This window comes from Hyperolius riggenbachi, chromosome 10 (assembly GCF_040937935.1).
Source record: "Hyperolius riggenbachi isolate aHypRig1 chromosome 10, aHypRig1.pri, whole genome shotgun sequence".
NCBI classification, from domain to species: Eukaryota; Metazoa; Chordata; class Amphibia; order Anura; family Hyperoliidae; genus Hyperolius; species Hyperolius riggenbachi.
In genome coordinates this window covers 197,540,067-197,564,234 of record NC_090655.1, presented here as the reverse complement: position 1 = coordinate 197,564,234, position 24,168 = coordinate 197,540,067, and the positions used below count along the sequence as shown (strand labels likewise).

The 24,168-nt window shown below is 44.0% G+C and overlaps 1 protein-coding gene across 1 annotated transcript in view; it reads right to left on the bottom strand.

Annotated features, from left to right (window-relative positions):
* P2RX3 (purinergic receptor P2X 3) overlaps positions 1-24,168 on the bottom strand; it is a 168,211-nt gene that overhangs the window by 38,040 nt on the left and 106,003 nt on the right. The window contains exon 5 of the mRNA XM_068258255.1: positions 2,202-2,280. Coding sequence (XP_068114356.1) covers positions 2,202-2,280 — 79 coding nt within the window. The remainder of the gene's footprint in view (positions 1-2,201; positions 2,281-24,168) is intronic.

Sequence of the window (24,168 nt, the reverse complement as noted above, 5' to 3'; positions counted from 1 at the left end):
ACCCTCAAGTCTCTACCCCACATCCACCGCATCCCTTCAGCTCTGAAAGCATTTAGATTTGCCTCTATCCCAGGTAACCAGCAATTTTGTTTGTGACAGAATCTTCCCAAATCACTTCCAATTTGTTAAAAGGACACTTAAGGCTCGAAAAAAAATGAGTTTTACTCACCTGGGGCTTCCACCAGCCCCCTGCAGCTGTCCGGTGCCCACACAGTCTCGATCAGATGCTCCTGTCCCCCGCCGGCAGCCACTTCCGTTTTCGGCAACAGGCGCCGACAAGGCTGGGAACGCGAGTGATTCTTCGCGTTCCTGGCTGCAATAGCGCCCTCTATACTTCTATTGGGGCCAGGAACGCGAAGAATCACTCGCGTTCCCAGGCCTATCGGCGCCTGTCTTCGAAAATGGAAGTGGCTGCCGGCAGGGGACAGGAGCATCTGATCGAGACTGTGTGGGCACCGGACAGCTATAGGGGGCTGGTGGAAGCCCCAGGTGAGTAAAACTCTTTTTTTTTTGAGCCTTAAGTGTCCCTTTAAGTACTATGATGTCTGTTCAAAAGGCTTCATCAAATGTACTAAATGATCCCTAGAATACATATGTTCAACAAATTTCCTCCAGGTTTAAAAACAACCAAAATGTATTGATACATAACTTATTATGCGTCTCTAGTTTCAACCTTTCAGTTACATAATATGATTCACTAATATCAAATATAATGAAGGCCACCATTCAATAATTGCGTTTTGGGTTGCTAACAAAAATAAGTGTGCAAATTTACACACAGAAGTGGAATTCTCACCGTCCTGTAGAGCTGAAGAATGAAATAAGTAAAACAACATTTGTACTTGTTGCTCAATACCTGTAGTGCCCTTCATACACTCTAGTGCCTCCTTCCAAATTATCTGAACTGTATATTCCGAGCATGTGATTCAAATCAGGGTTGGGGTCTTTACACTCTATACATTCCTACATACCCTCCACCATTGGAGCATCCTTGTGCCTATACCACCATGACTGAGAGTCGGTAGTCAGACCAGCATGTGTACAGCGTCTGCAAGTCTGCTAATGATCCAGCATGTCCACATGACCGCACTGTTTCCCCACCAATAAGAATTTATTCCACCGTGCTCTGCTCTTCCCCCCCCCCCCCCCCCTTCAACATTGCAACAAATTTGACATTAGTCAGGAGGCAGATGATGTTTGTACAGTCTCTCCAGTGTTCCGTTGTCTGGCAGGAATCGGTACATGATCCCTTGGACAGCAGAGATCATCCCCCCCCCCCCCATGTGTACAGAGCTTAAATAAAGACACATGCATTTCAAAAGCTACCTATAGGCCATGTGGTGACATTCTGGGGTTCTAAGAGAATTTTTTTAAGCATCTTGCATTGCGCTATAAGGCTGCACTCAGAGCAGCTTGGCCAAGTTGGCCATTGTTAGAAATGTTTTACATTCTCCAATTGTAGAGGATCCTCTGGCCAGTGGACTGATCAAGGTCCAGTTGTTTGACAGTCTCTTTTTATCCCTCCCCAGCCTGAAAGGCATCTACATCTTAAGGCCCCAGAAAATGATTTCAGTCTGGAAATTATGACACCAGAACTTCAACAGCTTAAACATGGCAGTTTTTCCCGGCCCCCTATAGGGATACACATGACCTAGTGCAAATGATTCCAATTTTTTGAAAATGTAAGGTATTATGCTCTCTTCTCATACTGAAACTGCTGCAAAAACCAAAAAAAATCTGGTTCGCCACACCTGTAAAGACTGACAGTTTTGCCACAGTTTATATCACTATAAATAAAAGCCCACACCAGGCTGCTACTCCAGTTGAACAATGCCTCCAATATGTTCAACCACCCAGCATTCCACAGGATGAAAAGAAAATCATAACATAGTGTAGTATTTCATACACTGAAGGGGCGGAGCTGGCTTCTTTACGAGGGGCGGGTGCCGCCCAGAAGATGGCACCGCGCTTCTTCCAAATCCGTCCGCTGCCTGTTACATTCAGGGCACTTGTGTGGGCCCCCAGCAATTTGACATTCAGGGCACACATCAACTGGATCCAGGGTGGTGCCTCGGATCTAACCCCCTACCGATGTGCTACATTCCAATCAGATTTCTGCTAGGAAACCATAGTACAGGATGATCAAATGTGAACTGCATCAGTCTATTCTCACCCTTCGGGAAAAACGCATTTGTACTTACATTTTAACAGTGTCGTTTTCTGTCGGGCACCAGCCTTGAATTTGGCAATATGAACTGACACATCGCCCAGTAAGAAAACCTGGAAGAAAGGAAATCTTTATTGGAATACATACTACCACAGTGATACAGGCACTTACCATAGAGCCCAATGAGGCTGGCTCCACATTTGTGCAGTGCGATCTTCCTACAGCAGGCGAGCCTGAGGCATACTACACTTCGGCTGAGTGTGCTGACATGCTAATATGTGTAGTGCTCCCCCCCCGCTCACTGGATAACCATCACTCTGCGCATGCACATTGCGCTGCTACCACACATGTGTAGTGCTGCCCCCCTCCCCCCCCCCACTCACTGGATAACCATCACTCTGCGCATGCACACTTCCCGTGGTACCATGCGGCGCACTGCTGCTTAATCTGTGCGGTAGGCATTGATTATGCGGCAACACGCTGGAGAGTTTGCGGCTGGCTTGTGGCATTTTTGCTACTTCCGTCGCACTACATTGGGTAACCATAGAGTATAAGTCTCCATAGACTTACATTTCCCTCACAACGAGCTGCAGCGGGGGGAGTGTCATGACTCGATGCAATGCAGTAAAGTGTGGAAGTAATCTAATGGTGCCCATAGATGGTGCAATTTTTTTTATCCAATCTTACTATTTTTATGTAGTATAAGGGTAAATTAACCACTTGCCGACCGCGCACTCATACAGCGCGTCGGCAAAGTGGCAGCTGCAGGACCAGCGACGCAGTTCTGCGGCGCCGGCAGCAGGCTAATTAATCAGGAAGCAGCCGCTCGCGCGAGCAGCTGCTTCCTGTCAATTCACGGCGGGGGGCTCCGTGAATAGCCTGCGGGCCGCCGATCGCGGCTCGCAGGCTAAATGTAAATACAAGCGGAAATAATCCGCTTTGTTTACATTCGTACAATGCTGCTAACAGTAGCAGCGTTGTACCAGATCAGCGATCCCCGGTCAATCAGCGGCCGGGGATCGCTGTCACATGACAGGCAGGAGCCTGTTAGAGGCTGCACAGGACAGATCCGTTCCTGTGCAGCCTCGGATCTCCGGGAAAGGGAGGGAGGAGAGGGAGGGGGGGAATTTCGCCCCGGAGGGGGGCTTTGAGGTGCCCCTCCGCAACACACAGGCAGGCAGGAGCGATCAGACCCCCCCCAGCACATCATCCCCCTAGTGGGGAAAAAAGGGGGGCGATCTGGTCGCTCTGCCTGCACCCTGATCTGTGCTGGGGGCTGCACAGCCCACCCAGCACAGATCAGCTAAAACAGTGCTGGTCCTTAAGGGGGGGTAAAGGGTGGATCCTCAAGTGGTTAAGTGAATATACTCAAAGGATAATTTAGGCAGTTCACTTAGCCTGGCCTAGTTATCAGATGCTTATTTACAAAGCGGTGCCTGCTGCATTTTTATTTTACTTTATTTTACAAAGTGAATGCCTGCTGCATACAGCTAGGATGAAGAAATAGCAGCTAATAGATTCAGGCACTGATCACAGCTGAGACCATTTTATCATTGTATTATGGCAGTTACGTTGTTTTTAATTTAATTCATAAAATCATTAAGAAGTAAAATGATTGCTCAATCTTGAATAGATTACAGCAGATTAAATCTGTCTTATTATTATTCAGTATTTATACAGCAACGCATCTTTTTGCGGCCCTTTACAGAGTATGTACTCTTGTCACTAACTGTCCTTTAAAGTAGCTCACAATCTAATCTCTGCCTAAGTCATATGTCCATCATAGTCTGGGGCCAATTTTTAGGGGGAAGCCAATGAACTTATTTGTATGTTTTTAGGATGTGGGGGGAAACCATAGTGCCCGGAGGAAACCCACACAGACACAGGGAGAACATACAAACTCCTTGCGGATGTTGACCTGGCTGGAATTCGAACCGGGGACCCAGCGCTGCAAGGCAAGAGTGCTAATCACTATGCCACCGGGCTGGCTTAACCACTTCTCCACTAGCATTGTATTATTTAAAACAGTACATGCACAATACTGACAAAATGATTGTGATATAACTATAGGCGAGCAGCCTATGCAACCGGGGAAGTGGAGGGAAAGGGTCAGAGCTGTCTGGGCCACTTGTCTACTAACCTTCCCTCCCCCCTCTGGATCAAGCGTTTTTGTGGCACTCTTGTAATAGATGTGAAAATCAGATAAAAAGCTCACGCATATCGGAGCAATGAATGGCTCCTTAATCATAGCTTTTTATCTGTACACTGATGATGGATTTGGAATAAAGAGTTTTTCTACTTCACCCTACCTTTTGGTGTAGCGGGACTTCCTTGGTTACTTATGGATTTCGGCATTGATTTCCCTGCTCCCATCTGTGTCTACACGTGAGTGCAGCAGTCTCCACTTCTCTTCTTGTACTGCTGTTGTTTCTAATTGCTTCGACTTTGTTATAATTCCACTAACAGTTGACCGTGAAATATTAAAGGACAACTGTAGTGAGAAGAATAGGCTGCCATATTTATTTCCTTTTAAACAATACCAGTTGCCTGGCAGCCCTACTGATCTATTTGGCATGTACCGTAGCTAATCTCGTCAGATCTGACAATAATGTCAGAAACACCTGATCTGATGCATATGCTTATTCAGGGTCGATGGCTAAAAGTATTAGAGGCAGAGGATCAGCAGGATAGCCAAGCAACTTGTACTGCTTAAACGGAAATAAATATGGCAGTCTCCATATCCCTCTTGTTTCAGTTGTCCTTTAAGTAATGGGGGAATTTCACAAATGGACTTATAGCACAAGTGACATCTTATCACGGTACTACACTGGACTTCTCTGAGCTAAAAGCGACTCATTCCTTTACAGATATTTGTGGAAGTAGTCTGCATGCCAAGGTGCTTTTTTTTATACACCCGAATTCAAGAACTGAGATGGGCAATCTGATATTTCTGACAAAACAGTGTAGCTAAGAACTGTAGAACACTTTGAGAGAATTTCCAATGTATCTGGTGATAGTTTCAGTAGGTAAAATGTGCAAAACGGACTGCAGGTCTATTGAATGGTTATGTTGGGGTCAACAAATTACTGGTAAACTTCATGAAAGTGATTGAGTCTGCCATAAACATTTACCTATTTATGACCTGTTTTATAATCAGACAGGGTCAGTTCGCAATAGCTTCGCTGCCAGACTGCTTCTCAAAGTGCAAAAAAAAATGTGTCCATTCAAATAAATGTAATCAAATCAAGTTTATTTAGGGACATATCCAGAAGGATAAAAACATTAAAATATAGATAAAAGTTCCCTAAACAATATCTAGTATTGCTGCAGGCTTTCAGACACCTTAAATAATATATTGATGAAGATCGGCAAGTGACAGAAACCAGCCATTATTAATAATCATACAAAATCCATGATTTAAATAAATTAATAATTACGGATACAATCAATTAAAAAAACTCAATAAGATGATGTACAGTAATACAATAAGTAAGGTGTCGAAAAAATATAAATACACAGGCCTCAATTCATCAAATACTGTGCGATAAAAAAAAAAATCATGTCAAGATAATACTGCATTCGGTAATTTAGACTTTTTTTTTTTGCTAATTCATCATTTTCACAGGTGCGGTAGAAGTTCAGTAATTGACCTTGGCCCATCAACAAAAATCTGTTCAGTAACAGCAGAAGACTGTGTATTTGTCTCAGTTCTCCCTGCAGAGACAGCATTACGATAGTAAGAGGCATCCCGACATTCCTTTAGAGCAGTGGTGCCCAACCTTTTTTTACCCGATGGCCGCACTTCATATTAAGGTAAATCTCGCGGGCCAGAACACATACACACAAAATGTAAGTATCAATATTTAACATTTTTCTAGTTAACATGGCATTTCTTAATGTGAATTTTGCAGCTGTATTTCAGAAACCACTTTCTGAATATTTGGCTCCATATTTTTAACATTTATTTTAAATACAGAATAATGGGTTATTTCTATGACCAGCAGTTTTCTAGGTGATCCCTCTGCCTAGCACAAATGCTGTGTGAGCTGCGGGTAGTTGCACCTACTGTTCAGCCGGGGCCTCGATTAGTTGTCCCCGCCGAGCTACAAGTAAAGGTCATCACGGAGCACACTTTATGGGGCCAAGAACGTTTTTTTACAGGCTGGTCGGGCAGTGGGTGATGGCAAGCAACCCCTGAGATTGGAGAAGTGGTGGCAAAGCGTTCAAAAGGGAAAGGAGAGCCGAAGTATGAAGAACCTGTCCTAACGGTTACTGGTGCCATCTCCGGCCTGCAGCAGATTCTTCTCTCGTCCATACTGTCACCCATTGGTTGCTGCAGGAACCTTATTCTTATTGGAGGGAAGTTCCTGCAGCAACCAATGAGTGAGGGCCTCTAACTATAACAGCACTACTGCAGAGAACGCAAGTATGCTGTTTACATATGACATAATTCCCGATCCTCATCCTCAGCATCCTCATGATGGTACACTTACGCGGGCCACAAAAGACAGCTTCGCTTGCCGCAAATGGCCCGCTGGCCTTAGATTGGGCACAGCTGCTTTAGATGTACATGTTTGTTATACTGTCTCTGCTCGCTCTGAATCTATTAGTCTTTCTTAAAGAGAATCTGTACTCTAAAATTCTTACAATAAAAAGCATACCATTCTATTCATTATGTTTTCCTGGGCCACTCTGTGCTGTTTCTGCCACTCCCTGCTGCAATCCTGTCTTGTAATTGCCAGTTTTAGGCAGTGTTTACAAACAAAAGACATGGCATGTGATAGGCTGAGAGGAGCTCTGTCTGTGACTTACACAGAGCTTGGAGGGGGCCTGGAGAGGGTGTGTAAAGATTCTATCCTATCACCAGCAGAACAGCACATTCCAGCCTGAGTGCCTGAGCCCGACAAAGCCATCAGAGGAAAGAAGATTAGATTACATAACAGAGATAATACAGTCACTGTGCAACTAGGAAAGGCTGCAGTAAGACAGATCACATTAGAGCAGGTATAGGAACTTATAGGATAGAAGAAATAAGGCTCAATTTTGTTACAGTCTCTTTAACATTTCATTTAATTGCCACAGATTATATGAATTTCCAGGAGACATTACACATGCCCTGCTTAAGTGATTTCCCCACTAGTTCCTCTGTATCTTCAAACAGGAGCCTAAGGGGTTAAACGGCCAAACGGCCACAGAGGAAGCCTATTTTGTTCCGATCTCTCTGCTCGCTGCCTGGGGGGTAGAAATGCTTGACCCACCGTAGAAGGCTTCATATCCAATCACAGGGACTTGCAGGAGACAGAGGTTGCCCCTATTGGCTCTTTGCTCCTGTTAATCATGGGGATAGCCACGCAGAGGAGAGCAGAGGAGAGCAGCCGGTAAATATCTAGCAGGTTACAGTGTTTTTACTGCATGCTGTAACCTTGATGAATTGACATTTACTGACATTAGTTGAGATGTTTACCACACAAGTCGGTAATTTACCTCACTGCTCGGTAATTTCAACTTGTCATGTGCCTTGATGAATTGACATTTTACGAAATACTTCGTAAATGCAGCTGTTTTCAGCATTACCGAATGCGGTAATGCTTGATAAATTGAGACCACAGTGCTTCCCAAAGTGGACTATAGCCGACCAACAGATGTGCAGTCTGGACCTATTCTGCTCTACTGGTTCATTCACACAATCTGTTTTCATTTTGTCCTGGTTCACTCAAACCCAACCTGCTAAATATTTAAAGTGATAGAATCTGATAGAATGGCAAGCATCTTCTCCACAGTGCCCAGGACACTGCAACAGACCTCTAGAGCAGGGCAGCATGTCCATACTATTTGGATGTAGTACAGTCCCAGCTGGGTCAGTTGCAGGGTGAACCAAGCTTTCAAGTGATCTGATTACATTCCAACCCCACTGGCTATACCTGTGCTGTTGATTAGTGACTCAAATTTCTAACCCCCACCCACCCCTCTGAAAAAAAAAATCAGCATTGCAGCCCAGGGGCAGACATTTTAAGTTTTAAAAGTAAATAAAGCTGACAGCTTACAAATACATCTCAGGTTTCCTTTGAAAATAGATACTGTACACTCATTTCTACAGTAGTATTGCCCTCTAGTGGAAACATGGCATTTAAAGGCTTACTTTCAAATCCTACCGTAACTAAATCCAAAGCGGTTTTAAAAAATGAAAGTCCACATAATTAAAAGTACAGTATTACTTTTGGCATTTTGTTTTCTTTTTTTTTTTTTTTTTTTTACATAATCTTTATTTACATTTTTTTAGAAGTTTTAATACAAAAGTGAAAAAAACAAACGAACAGAACAATAGCAAAAAAAACAAAAAAAAAAAAACAAAACCCCAAGAAAACAAACCAAACATCAGCAGTAAACAAAAACCACATATATAGCAGCTTGTGATTCTCTAGTTTCTCCAGTCGCCCACCAAGGGACTACATCCCATGCTGAGCCCTTTAAATCTACCCAGCATATGGGTCCCCAGTGCTAATTGACTCAGATTTACTACATTACGCCTCCCTCCCCCACCCCACAGGAAGGGGCTAAGGCGATGGCGCAGTGGATAGACATTCCCATAGTGTCTAGAAAGAAAGGGGGGAAAAAAAAAAGAGAAAGAAAAAAGAAAAAACCTCTCAGTCTCCCCCAAGAAGACCCGGTACCAGTCCAAGCAGCAGGCCCCCTCCCCCCAGTACTGTCTTCTCCCAACGTCAGGGTTGCTTAAAGGGCCATCATCTGCATAAATTCCCCCGAGGTTCTAAACTCTATCCAGGGGGCCCATGTATCCCATGTATCCAGAAATTTCCCACTTTGACCCTGCCTTATGTGCATGATATCCTCCATTCTCATCACATCGTCTATCTCTAAAAAACAGTCTCTGATCGTTAGAGGGGTAGTCGTCTTCCACCTCCTGGTCACAAGGATCTTGATGGCATTAATTAAATGTCTCAAGAGTGACCTTCTATATCTTTTAATACTCCAAGTGTTATTGTGCAGCAGATAGAAGGCGGGATCATCCGGTGGATCCCACTAAACTGCAGATGTATTTCTTTACCCCATCCCAAAATGCGGACAGCAGTTCACACTCCCAGAATACATGCAGGAGGGTCCCTCTGCATCTGTTACAGCGCCAACACATAGAAGAGGTATTTGGAAAGATTTTGTTAAGTCTATCAGGCGTATAGTACCACCTGGAGAAAAATTTATAGTTGGATTCCTGCGTTTTTGAGGCGACAGACGACCTGTGAACAAACAGAATAATCTTCCTCCATTGTTTGTCTGAAAACGACCTTGTCAAATCTCTCTCCCACTTAGCCCTAAGAGATCCGGCTGGGTTTTCCTCACCATTCAGCAAGGCATATATCCGGGAGATGGTTCCTCTACATGCACCCTGCCCTCTACAAAGCTTCTCAAATGGGGTAAGATTTCTTGAGAAGTCCTGTTTTTTACCCGTTGCCAGCAAAAAATGGCGAAGTCGAGTGAGGTTCCACATATCCAGACGTGGCGCGTTTAATTTCGCCTCTACCTGGCATAGGGGGATCCATTCTGCATCTTTAGTCAAGTGCAGTGCACACATTTCTGAGAGATCTTTCCAGAGCGGGAACCCATGTCCGGGGGCACTACCCGTAAGCAAAGGATTACCCGTCAAGGGCATCAGGGGTGATGGCCAAGGGGAAATATCATGCTGCTTTCTATATTTAGCGAAACGAGTAAATGTATACGCTATCAAAGTTCCTGCAGGATGTGTAATCTTATGTTTATTCTCAATCCAGGGAGTATGATGTAATGGGTAGGTTAATAACTCCTGTTCCATGCTCACCCATTGTTTAATGCCTCTGTGCCTTGACCAATCGACAACACGGGTCAATATAGCTGCAGCATGATACAGACGCACATTAGGGACAGCCAGACCTCAATCCTGTTTATTTGCATAAAGCAATGTAGTCCTGATTCGGGGATGCCTGTCCCTCCAAATAAATCTAAAAAAAAGCTTGTTTGATCGTCTGGAAGAAATGTGGGGGGAGGGTAATTGGTAATGTCCCAAACATATACAAAATCTTTGGCATCACTGTCATCTTCAAGATACTTATTCTTCCCAGCCACGAGAATTGGTTTACATCCCATCTTTCCAAATCCCTCTTAACACTGGCCAGAAGTGGTATAAAATGTATCTGAAATAAATCCTTTATATTTGGTGTCAATTTAATCCCCAAGTATGTTAACGCTGTTTGAGACCACTTGAATGGAACATTCTGGCCTAGTAGTTCAATCATCTCCTGTTTCAGACCTACCAACATGGCCTCACATTTACCGTAATTTACCTTAAAATTGGACACATCTCCGTATATGGAGAATTCCCGCATCAAGTTGGGCAATGAAATATGAGGTTCTGTCAAAAAAAATAACAAATAATCGGCATATGCTGCCACTTTATGCATGGACCGAGGTAGACTTAACCCCTGTATATCTATATTGTTCCTAATAGAACAGAGCAAAGGCTCAAGGGACAGTGCGAAAATAATCGGGGAGAGGGGACATCCCTGCCGGGGTCCGTTTTTTATACAGAATGGGTCTGATAGTACCCCATTTACCCTGACTCTAGCCACTGGAGAAGAGTATAAAGCCATAATTCTCTTTCTCATCACCTCCCCCACCCCCACATATTGCAATATCCGATCAATATAGTCCCAGTCCACCCTGTCGAAAGCCTTTTTTGGCATCTATTGATAGCAACAGGGTGGGCTGGGACCGGCTTCTAGCCCACTCTATCAAGTTCAGGGCTCTGATTGTATTTTCCCTTGCCTCCCTTAGTGAGATAAATCCGACCTGATCATAATGTATGATCTTATGCAGCAAGGGAGAGAGTCTGTTAGCGATCATCCGGGCATACATTTTTACTTCCGTATTCAGAAGAGAGATAGGTCTAAAGCTAGTGCAATTCAGGGGATCCTTACCTGTCTTATGTATAACGACTATACTTGATTGAAGCAGTTTCCGAGAAAAGGTATGTTTATTTTGATCTTCCGCTATGATTGCATTAAACAGTCTCAATAAGTGGGGTCCGATAATTTCAGAGAAGGCCCTATAATATTCTATCCCAAATCCGTCGGGTCCGGGAGCTTTATTGGGGGGTGACTGAAGGATAGCTGTCTGTAGTTCTTCTAGTGTAAAAGGGTCATCTAGTCCTAAGGAGTCTACCTCTGAAAGAATAGGCATTCTAGACTGAGCCAAATACTCCTCTATATCCCGGTTCTTCCGCTCCCTAGAAGGGCATGTTTCCTTCCCCCTAACAGAGTACAGGGATTCATAAAAATCTCTAAAGACTCGAGCGATTGATTCACTTCGGATATGCCTTTTATCACCTCCGCCTCTAATCTGAGGCACATATAGTTCTTTTCGCTGTTGTTTAATTGCTCTAGCCAGGAGACGCCCACTTTTATTCCCATGTTCGTAATATAAAGATCTACATTTCGCCGCCATATCTCTAGATTTCTGGAATAGAAGTGATTTCAGTTTCTCCCTTTCCACTTTTAACTCCTGCAGCACCCTGGGGGAGAGGCTATACTTATGTTTTTTATCTAGATCTTGTACCTTATTCCATCAATCCATTATAGCCTGAGACCGTTCTTTCTTTCGTCTAGATCCTTCGGCCATTAACAACCCCCTTATAACACATTTATGAGCTTCCCACTGTATGCGAATTGGGACTTCATCTGAAACATTCTCCTGAAAATAGTTTTGTAACCCCATCGTTACTGCTGAAACCACCTCTTGATCTGACAGTAATGCTTTATTTAGCCTCCAATTAAAAGCGGATCGTTTCTGGACATCTGAAAACAAATCCAGGAACACCGGCGCATGGTCAGATACTACAGCCGTCCCAAGAGCAGATTGGGGAAATTCTGAGAGCAAATTGTGCGACACAAAAAAATAGTCAATCCTAGTGTAGGTTTCATGTATATTTGAGAAGAAGGTATATATTTTATCAGTCGGGTGCTGCACACGCCAGACGTCCACTAGCTGCTGGTGTCGCTGGAGTACTGCCTTTGCTCTACCCAGGAGTCTACCAGATATGCAGGATCTCCCTGCCGAAGAGTCCAAAGCAGGTCCGATATCATGTTTATGTCTCCTCCTAAAATCAACCCTCCTTCTGTAAAGTTTTCTACCTTTTCTAGAAACTGCTCCAAATAGCCAACCTGTTTAGAATTGGGAAAGTATACTGAGCCTATATTTAATCTATGCCCATCAAATAGCCCCTTAACTAGGACAAATCTGCCTTCCTCATCCCTCAGTTCCTGTAACTGATCACATCTAATATTTTTAAACATACATATATCCAGGCACATCGCCTCTAGTTAGGACATTAAATAAATTATTAGGGAAAGGGAGGTGCTGAAGGGGGTGTGGCTAGAAAACAGCAAAAATCTATTAACCCTTCGCACACTCACATGCAAATGTTCAAACAATTGCATTCACAGATTCACTCATCCAGGCACAACTGTTATCCCTACAGCTAAATTAAAAGCCAGGGTTTTAGTTCACAGAAGAATGCATTCTTATGCTTAATCACCTATACTGCGCAGAAGTACCCAGGTAAACATAGGTGTCCTAACTCTGGCCCTGTAACATGCATAGTGCAGACATGCAAACACATTCATTGCATCAAACCTATCAATGGATTAGGAGCACACATCCTAACTTCCTCTCCTGGGAAAGACAGTGCATCTTACCAATCGCACAAGGGAGCTAATGTTATGTGTCCATGTGCACCATACGCATACACCAGCATAAGCTGTCTGCATGCTAACAAACATACAGGGGAAGGGGGGAGTGCACCGAATTGGACCCTAGCCACAGGGGTCAATGATAAGAATAAACATACATATATCCAGGCACATCGCCTCTAGTTAGGACATTAAATAAATTATTAGGGAAAGGGAGGTGCTGAAGGGGGTGTGGCTAGAAAACAGCAAAAATCTATTAACCCTTCGCACACTCACATGCAAATGTTCAAACAATTGCATTCACAGATTCACTCATCCAGGCACAACTGTTATCCCTACAGCTAAATTAAAAGCCAGGGTTTTAGTTCACAGAAGAATGCATTCTTATGCTTAATCACCTATACTTCGCAGAAGTACCCAGGTAAACATAGGTGTCCTAACTCTGGCCCTGTAACATGCATAGTGCAGACATGCAAACACATTCATTGCATCAAACCTATCAATGGATTAGGAGCACACATCCTAACTTCCTCTCCTGGGAAAGACAGTGCATCTTACCAATCGCACAAGGGAGCTAATGTTATGTGTCCATGTGCACCATACGCATACACCAGCATAAGCTGTCTGCATGCTAACAAACATACAGGGGAAGGGGGGAGTGCACCGAATTGGACCCTAGCCACAGGGGTCAATGATAAGAATAAACATACATATATCCAGGCACATCGCCTCTAGTTAGGACATTAAATAAATTATTAGGGAAAGGGAGGTGCTGAAGGGGGTGTGGCTAGAAAACAGCAAAAATCTATTAACCCTTTGCACACTCACATGCAAATGTTCAAACAATTGCATTCACAGATTCACTCATCCAGGCACAACTGTTATCCCTACAGCTAAATTAAAAGCCAGGGTTTTAGTTCACAGAAGAATGCATTCTTATGCTTAATCACCTATACTGCGCAGAAGTACCCAGGTAAACATAGGTGTCCTAACTCTGGCCCTGTAACATGCATAGTGCAGACATGCAAACACATTCATTGCATCAAACCTATCAATGGATTAGGAGCACACATCCTAACTTCCTCCCCTGGGAAAGACAGTGCATCTTACCAATCGCACAAGGGAGCTAATGTTATGTGTCCATGTGCACCATACGCAGTGCACTGGATGAGTGAATCTGTGAATGCAATTGTTTGAACATTTGCATGTGAGTGTGCGAAGGGTTAATAGATTTTTGCTGTTTTCTAGCCACACCCCCTTCAGCACCTCCCTTTCCCTAATAATTTATTTAATGTCCTAACTAGAGGCGAAGTGCCTGGATATATGTATGTTTATTCTTATCATTGACCCCTGTGGCTAGGGTCCAATTCGGTGCACTCCCCCCTTCCCCTGTATGTTTGTTAGCATGCAGACAGCTTATGCTGGTGTATGCGTATGGTGCACATGGACACATAACATTAGCTCCCTTGTGCGATTGGTAAGATGCACTGTCTTTCCCAGGAGAGGAAGTTAGGATGTGTGCTCCTAATCCATTGATAGGTTTGATGCAATGAATGTGTTTGCATGTCTGCACTATGCATGTTACAGGGCCAGAGTTAGGACACCTATGTTTACCTGGGTACTTCTGCGCAGTATAGGTGATTAAGCATAAGAATGCATTCTTCGGTGAACTAAAACCCTGGCTTTTAATTTAGCTGTAGGGATAACAGTTGTGCCTGGATGAGTGAATCTGTGAATCTAATATTTTTAGGGATGACCAAGGCAGCTCCCTTAACTTTAGACATTTGTGGGTCGCTATACAAAGCGTGTGGAAAGTATCTATCCCTCAATACTGGTGCGTTATTCTGTTTAAAGTGTGTTTCCTGGAAACACGCGACACCAATATTGTGTTTCCTAAGATACCAAAGCACTGATGAGCGCTTCTCGGGGGTATTTAGGCCCCTGACGTTTAGGAACATAAACTTAACCCGTGTCATGATTTATCCGGGGCGGAGAGCCTCCGCTCCTCTGAAGCATCGTCTCCCAGGGGAAAGAGAGAGAAATAAGAGAAAAAAAAAAACCCACCCCCAAAAAAACAACAACACACAAACCTGGCACCAGTTGCCATTCATACCCACCATACTCAAGCAATGTTACATGGTGTTTGGCCTCCAAGGCCATTTGGTTTCGAGGGACAAGTACCAACACAGAACTGTGCAGATGAAGCTCCATGCCCCATTTATTTCCTCCTCTCCTCTAAGAAAAAAAAAAAAACCCATGGGGGCAGAGGCAGAAGGGAAGCCAAGGGAAAGGGACTCCGGGAGAAGCTACCCATTCTGTGAGAAAACGCGGAAAAGCCGCCGCGAGTACTCAGAGTAAGGCGGCTGATTCCGCGTTCAACATGGCAGCTTGCGCGCATGGGCCTGCATCCACTAGCCTGACGGAGCGCGGAGAAACCGGCACATGCCCAGTGAACAAGGCGGCGGATTCCGTGTCCGACGCGGCGGTTTGCACGCATGCGCCTACCACTAGCAGTATGGCTGAACGCGGGGAAACCGCCGCATGCTCTGACAGCGGTGCGGCTGGCCCCGCGTTCAAACCAGCAGATGCATTACAACACATGTCTGGTGTGGCTGGGACTGATAGTCCACACAGGTTCAGAAGGACGCGCGCGCGCTGAGAGGCAGAGCCTTTATGACAGTCAGAAGGGTGTCAGCTGATCTAGCCGATCAGCTGACAATTCTATCAGGTTTCATTGGTCCAGCACTTAGGGGAGACGCTGGAGAGCGCTTGTGTATATATACTGGGTGCTGGTCATTTCTCTGGTGTCTGGCGATCACTACGTGGTAGCACTCAGACCTTGTCAGTATCTGTGATATTATCTGTGTTATTATCTAGACCAGTTCCTGGGTGTTGATGATCAAGGACCTCACACCTTAGTCTAGGGAAAACTGTATATTATCTGTGTTATTATTTAGACCAGTTCCTGGGTGTTGATGACCAGGGACCTCACACCTCAGACTAGGAATTAGCTTTACCATCTAGTTATACTCAGACCAGTTCCAGGGTCTTGATGATCAAGAAGCTCACAACCAAGACTAGGCATTGTTGATTATTTGTTATGACCTTCTGCTTTCCTGACTACTCTTCTGATCTCTGATTAGGTACTTCGCTATATCTGATACTCTGTTGCCAAACTCTGCTTGTTTTAGGATTCCGCATCTGTCTCCTGTCTCTGTCCCTTATCTGTCTGTCTGTTGCCGACCCGGCTTGCCCGACCTCGAGAGCTATCTCCTCAGTCAAGAGATAGCTCACAGACCTGTGGGTGACATCCTTCCTTGGTGTCACTCACACTCTGTCCTTCCTACTCCTAGCCTGACCCCTCCCTCGGGAGAGTCTCAGGCTTACGGAAGGAACGTGTTATTGTGCAGTACTCCTTACTGCTGTGCACCTGCTCCTCAGGTGCAGTCCTCAAAGTATTTCTGTTGCACCAAACACTCTTATTACCCAGGTGTCCAGAGGTTAGAGATATATCTGATTATCGGTGATACTGCAGATCATCAATAATCGGGTATATATCTGTATTCTCGGTGATACTGCAGATCACCGGTAATCAGACCCTCTCTGTGTTACACCGATCGTTACACATTCCCTATGTTTCTCCCGATTAATTCCTAAATCACCCTATGCGCTCTGGGACCCATATGTCTGGACAATTTCACTGCGTCTATCGACCCTATGCACTCATCCGGGGTGTAAAAATATTTTCCAAGAATAGTGGAGCTACCATCCCCAAAATTCCATATAGCCTCCTGCTTCCTGACCTCCTCCCCACTCAAGAGGCCCCCAATTCCAGTTCTATAGGGTCACCTAGACCCCTCCCCCCCATATAAACCACCCCGGATCAGACATCACAGGGCAGAACAAAAATAAACAGAGATGCCCCTTGCACTCGCCCATACCCCAAGGCCCAATGGACCAGCAAAGCCAAGGCTCCAGAAGGGGTAGGTAATCAATTCACTAGGTATTTACAATACAGACAGCATTTCTCAGGTCCCACATATATCTCTATCTCCAAGTCCCACACTCAGGGTGTCCATTTCTCCGTGCTCTATTATTTACTAAGTATATTCCTGCCCCCCTACTCAACCCGATACCCCCTCCCCTCCAATTACTCTATTCCCCTCAAGCGGGGTCCCTGCCTCTAAGTTATTTCCCATATACACCAATGAATACCTAGGACACCCCATGTATAGGAATCAGGTACATTGCAAAAGGCGTCTCTGCACATGACAATAAAATTTTTTTTTAATTATAAACCATTAAATAAATTAAAATAAATATATAATTCATCCAACCTCCAGGGAGCGAGAGGCCAGCAGCCTCTATATTATCATAGAATCCCTATGATCTTCAAATAAACCGTTTATACGCCTCCTAAGTGTCCTTCCGTGAACTCATCATCACCCAGGTGAAATCTCCAATTACCATTTAATTCTCTTTAGTAAGTGAACCTGTGACCACTCCATATAATTGACCTTTATTGTCCCGGTTCTTCCCAGCCACCAACTTAACCCCATACCCACCCCTAATCCCTACCCCCCCCCCCCCCCTCTATTGTGAATCCCCATATTCTTCAGGGTTAGATGAAACTATGACCATTCCATAGAATCAATTAATATCCCAATTCTTGCCAACCGTCGTCTTACCCCCTACCTCTCCCCCCCCCCCCCATCTTCACTGTGAGTTCCTGTATCTTCAGAATAGACCAAATGTGCCAAAAAGATCTTTTGAAGGCTTACCCAATATAATCCACCCACTGCAACACCCCTCTGTGCCTTTTACTAGCCAATCTTGAACATCTATGCTAGTGCATTACTATACCCTAACCCTAAACTTTTTTGTGATTCCCATAATACTATGGGAATCACAAAAAAGTTTAGGGTTAGGGTATAGTCCCCAACCAAAAAACACCAACCAATAGCACTTTTCTTTTCCTAGGTCCCCTATTCCCCCCCCCCCCCCCCCAGGAGACGAGGGGGGAAAAAACACTCAAAGGAGAAGAGGGATCCTCTTCACATTTTAGCTAGAACAAAACTTATTTCCTATATGCTTAGGCCATTTTATCTTTTTGAGATTATACACTCTAAGTTTCAGTCCACGCGAGCACTTTTAGATCTCTTCGGGGGCACCAAAGCAATTTATCAGGGTCCCATTCAGGAAGGCTTACTGGTTCCAGCCCCAGAGCTTGAAAGAAAGCTGGCAGTTCCCTGGGGTGTCTCAGCCCAGTAAAGTTCTGTCCTTGTCTAACCACTAATTGGAAAGGAAATCCCCATTTGTACACAATCCCCTTATCTCTTAGTACTGACAGAAGGGGCTTTAGTGCTTTCCGTTGCAACAAAGTAGAGGGAGCTAAGTCTTGGTATAGTTGGATCTGCGCCCCATCAAAGTCCAAAACTCCCTTTAGCCTTGCAGCCCTCTTAATTTCCTCCTTCTCGGCAAAATAATGCACCTTGCAAATAACATCCCGAGGTGGATCCGCTCCCCTCGGGGCAGCGCTCAGTGCGCGGTGCGCTCGATCAATACCAATCGTCTGTAGTTCTCCCCTATTCAAATAGTTGCAAAATATAGCCTGCAATGTGGGAATTAAATCCTCTGTTTTAGTGGCCTCTGGGAGCCTTCGCACCCTTATATTATTTCGCCTGCTCCGATTTTGTAGGTCTTCCACCTGAAGTCTAATGGCCGAGTTCAGGCCAGCCTGTTGCTCTGAAAGGGCCTTAAGATTATTAACTTCAGCTCTGAGTGTTACCATCTCTCCTTCCAGCCTGGTTATTTTTTAAGAGACTGCCCCAACCTCTTCTCTCACAGCCTCCAGTTCTGCCTTAGTAGAGGTTAGTATTGTGTTCGTTTGTGTCTCTAAATCATCTTTGGTTGGAAGCCCACATAGATAGGTCCAGATCTCATCCAACCTCTGTGCCTGAGCTTGTCCTGAAGCCGGTGAGCTAGCAGTCGAGGATGACTCCGACACCATGCCGCGCTTTTCCTGTGCTGGGGAAGCAGTGGAAAAATACTTAGTTAGCTGGGCTTTTGGCTGGGTGGGGGTATCAGGGCCTTTCTTCTGCTTATTCTTCTGTTGCTTATTCTTCCCCGCCATTCCCAACCTACACCAATTTCTTCTCCTATACCCACTCTTTGTCCACTGCCCCCTCACTCCTTTATCCAAGGCAAATACTATTCCTCAGTCCACACATGCACAGTACCTTCAGCGGCAGGCAGAAACAGTAAGAACACCGATCCAGGCTCTCCAGGCACGATGGTGCAGGTTCCCTTCCGTCCAGCACGCCCACTCCAGCTGGAGCGTGTCTGCAGACCAGCAGCCTTAGCAGGGCTCCGGTCCCTCGTCTCTCTTCCCCCTTCAATCGGCGCACGGGCAGTAGATCCGATACCCAGCGCTAAGTGGAGGAAGGTGCGTGTATGCGCCAGAAGCTCCGCGTAGCACCAGAGCGGCTTGTCCCAGTCCAGCGGGCTCACTCGCAGCTCAAATGGCCATCAGGATTCAAATCTCCGGTAAGTCAGCTCATTTCAAACTGGGCTCGGAGCTGTGGAGCATCAGAGCACAACGTCCTCACACCGCCATGTTAGCACCTCCCCGAACCCTGCCAGCATTTTGTTTTCTAATCTAAAAATCAGGATCTTAGCTAAAAAAAAAATAACCCACTGAAACATTAAAGGACAACTATTGCGAAAAAAATTGTAACATTTTAAATATACTGTATATTTAAAATGTTACAATTTTTTTCGCAATAGTTGTCCTTTAATGTTTCAGTGTTTTTTTGTTTTGTTTTTTTAGCTAAGATCCTGATTTTTAGATTTGAAAACACTCACTCATTTTTAGATTAGAAAACACAAACACTCAGTGGCCAAGTTTGTGAGCTTTGGGGTCTTTGGCATCAATAATTTGTATATTCCAATAGAAATTAAACAAATCAAGATTGGCAGTTTGTGACTCCGCCCCTCTCCAGCATTTGAACCCCAGTCACCCAAGACCAACTTTAGCAGGTTTGAGGCATCTGCTATTAACAGTGTAAAAATGGCAGCAATATTCCCCTTGAAAATCAACAAGTGATATCTGATTTGCTATTATAGGCTCCACCCACCTCCCTGAATATTAATCAGTCACCCAGTGACCATCTGGACAAAGTTTGAGAGCCCTGCCATTTACAGTGTAAGAATGGCTGCAGTTTATGTTTTCCCAGTGAAATTTCTTTTTGGCTCCACCCACTTTTTTGTAACCTGGACAAACAGTCACTCAATGACCAAGTTTATGAGCTTTGGGGTCCTTGACATCAATAATTTGTATTTTCCCAGTTAAATGAAACAAATCTAATTGGCTGTGGCTCCGCCCCCTTTTCTGAATTTGAACCCCAGTGACCCAATGACCAACTGTACCAGGTTTGAGGCTTGTGCCATTAACAGTGCAAAAATGGAAGCAAATTAAATATTCCCCTTGAAAATCAACAGGTGAATTTTGATTGACTTTTTTAGGCTCCACACACTTTTCTGAATACTAATCCCAGTCACCCAGTAACCAACTGTGCAAAGTTTGAGAACCCTGCCATTAACAGTGAAGAAGGGCTGCAGTTTACATTTTCCCAGGGAAATCTGTTTTTGACTCCACTCCACTCCACGTTTGTAAGCTTTCGGGTTCCTGGCATCAAAATTGTGTTAATGGAAGCAGTTTATCCAGCAAATAAATCTGATTGGCTGTTTGTGGCTCCACCCCTTTAGTGAATTTGAACCCCAGTCACTTAATGACTGACTGTAGCAGGCTTGAGGCCTCTGCCATTAAAGAGGTATTGTCACCATAAAAATCTAATTTCAACAGCAACTGGTCTGAGTGTATTAAGTGATAAAGATGCTAATCCTGCATTCAAAACTTTTTTTGCTGTTATGGTTTGGAGTTATCACATACTTTAGGAGCACTGGCCCTAGTGCCAAACAGTGCCAAAAAGTTGAATGCTGGGAGTTATTTTGAATGCTGGGAGTTCTTTTGAATGCTGGGAGTTCTTTTTATCTATAATATATTCCTCCTCTTCCTTTTATTTCCCTGCCTAGCTGATCACTTGTGTTTACAAGCAAGGCTGAGGTGACTCAGTGATTGGATGTGTAAATAAAAAAAGACTCTGGGAGGAGGGCAGCTAATGAATACACAATGAGCAAGAAAAAGGGGGGGGGGGGGAGTCAGGGAGGATATGATGTCAGCATTAGCTTGGCAAGATGGCCCCTGCCTAGACTAGGATTTTCTGCTTTTCCTTTGTAAAATTACCAGGAATCATTACGTGGATAGCACAATACATCTGTTATGTAAGTAGAAGTAGTATTTATCTACTTATATATGTGTTTTTTATTTCTAGGTTAGCATGGGTGTCGCTTGTTCTTTAACAGTGTAAGAATGGCAGCAGTTTCAATATTCCCCTTGAAAATCAATAGGTGAATTTTGATTGGCTGTTGTAGGCTCCACCTGCTTTTCTGAATATTAATCCCAGTCACCTGGTGACCAACTGTGTCAAGTTTGAGAACCCTGCCATTAACAGTGTAAGAATGGCTGCAGTTTATATTTTCCCATGTAAAAAGTTAGTTGTTTTTGGCTCCACCCACTATTTGTAACCTTGACATACAGTCACTCAATGACCAAGTTTATGAGCTTTGGGATCCTTGGCATCAGTAAGTTGCTTTTTTCTATTGAAATTAAACAAATCTGATTGGCTGTTTGTGGCCCCCTTTACAGAATGTAAACCCCAGTCTCCCAGTGACTGACTGTACCAGATTTGAGGCATCTGCCATTATGAGTGTACGAATGGCGGCAATGTAAAAGATTCCCCTTGAAAATCAATAGGTGAATTTTGATTGGCTGTTGTAGGCTCCACCCACTTTCCTGAATACTAATCCCAGTTCTCCAGTGACCAACTGTGTTAAGTTTGAGAACCCTGCCAATGACAAAATGGCTGAAATTAATCTATCAAATCTGATTGGCTGTTTGTGGCTCCACCCCCTTTAGTGAATTTGGACCCCAGTCACCCAATGACTGACTGTATCAGGTTTGAGGCCTCTGACATTATCAGTGTAAGAATGGTAGCAATGTAAATATTCCCTTTGAAAAATCAATAGGTGAATTTGATTGGCTGTTATAGGCTCCCCCCACTTTCTAAATATTAATCCCAGTCACCCAGTGGCAAACTGTGTCAAGTTTGGGAACCCTGCCATTAACAGTGTAAGAATGGTTGCAGTTTATATTTTCCCATGTAAAAAAATGTAGTTGTTGGCGCTGCCCACATTTTCTAACCTTGACATACAGTCACTCAATTATCAAGTTTATTTTGGGGTCCTTGGAATGAATAATTTAATTGAAATTAAGCAAATCTGATTGGCTGTTTGTGGCTCCGCCCTCTTTCTGAATTTGAACCCCAGTCACCCAGTGACCAACTGTACCAGATTTGAGGCATCTGCTATTAACAGTGTAAGAATGGCAGCAATTGAAATATTCCCCATGAAAATCAACAGGTGAATTTGATTGGCTGCTGTAGGCTCCACCCATTTACCTAAATATTAATCCCAGTCACTCAGTGACCAACTGTACAAAGTTTGAAAACCCTACCATTAACAGTGTAAGAATGGCTGCAGTTTATATTTGACCAGTGAAATGTGTTTTGGGCTCCGCCCACTTTTTGAAACCTTGACACACAGTCACTCAATGAGCAAGTTTGTGAACTTTCAGACTAGGATTTTCTGCTTTTCCTTTGTAAAATTACCAGGAATCATTACGTGGATAGCACAATACATCTGTTATGTAAGTAGAAGTAGTATTTATCTACTTATATATGTGTTTTTTATTTCTAGGTTAGCATGGGTGTCGCTTGTTCTTTAACAGTGTAAGAATGGCAGCAGTTTCAATATTCCCCTTGAAAATCAATAGGTGAATTTTGATTGGCTGTTGTAGGCTCCACCTGCTTTTCTGAATATTAATCCCAGTCACCTGGTGACCAACTGTGTCAAGTTTGAGAACCCTGCCATTAACAGTGTAAGAATGGCTGCAGTTTATATTTTCCCATGTAAAAAGTTAGTTGTTTTTGGCTCCACCCACTATTTGTAACCTTGACATACAGTCACTCAATGACCAAGTTTATGAGCTTTGGGATCCTTGGCATCAGTAAGTTGCTTTTTTCTATTGAAATTAAACAAATCTGATTGGCTGTTTGTGGCCCCCTTTACAGAATGTAAACCCCAGTCTCCCAGTGACTGACTGTACCAGATTTGAGGCATCTGCCATTATGAGTGTACGAATGGCGGCAATGTAAAAGATTCCCCTTGAAAATCAATAGGTGAATTTTGATTGGCTGTTGTAGGCTCCACCCACTTTCCTGAATACTAATCCCAGTTCTCCAGTGACCAACTGTGTTAAGTTTGAGAACCCTGCCAATGACAAAATGGCTGAAATTAATCTATCAAATCTGATTGGCTGTTTGTGGCTCCACCCCCTTTAGTGAATTTGGACCCCAGTCACCCAATGACTGACTGTATCAGGTTTGAGGCCTCTGACATTATCAGTGTAAGAATGGTAGCAATGTAAATATTCCCTTTGAAAAATCAATAGGTGAATTTGATTGGCTGTTATAGGCTCCCCCCACTTTCTAAATATTAATCCCAGTCACCCAGTGGCAAACTGTGTCAAGTTTGGGAACCCTGCCATTAACAGTGTAAGAATGGTTGCAGTTTATATTTTCCCATGTAAAAAAATGTAGTTGTTGGCGCTGCCCACATTTTCTAACCTTGACATACAGTCACTCAATTATCAAGTTTATTTTGGGGTCCTTGGAATGAATAATTTAATTGAAATTAAGCAAATCTGATTGGCTGTTTGTGGCTCCGCCCTCTTTCTGAATTTGAACCCCAGTCACCCAGTGACCAACTGTACCAGATTTGAGGCATCTGCTATTAACAGTGTAAGAATGGCAGCAATTGAAATATTCCCCATGAAAATCAACAGGTGAATTTGATTGGCTGCTGTAGGCTCCACCCATTTACCTAAATATTAATCCCAGTCACTCAGTGACCAACTGTACAAAGTTTGAAAACCCTACCATTAACAGTGTAAGAATGGCTGCAGTTTATATTTGACCAGTGAAATGTGTTTTGGGCTCCGCCCACTTTTTGAAACCTTGACACACAGTCACTCAATGAGCAAGTTTGTGAACTTTCAGGTTCCGGGCATCAAAAATGTGTGTTTGGAAG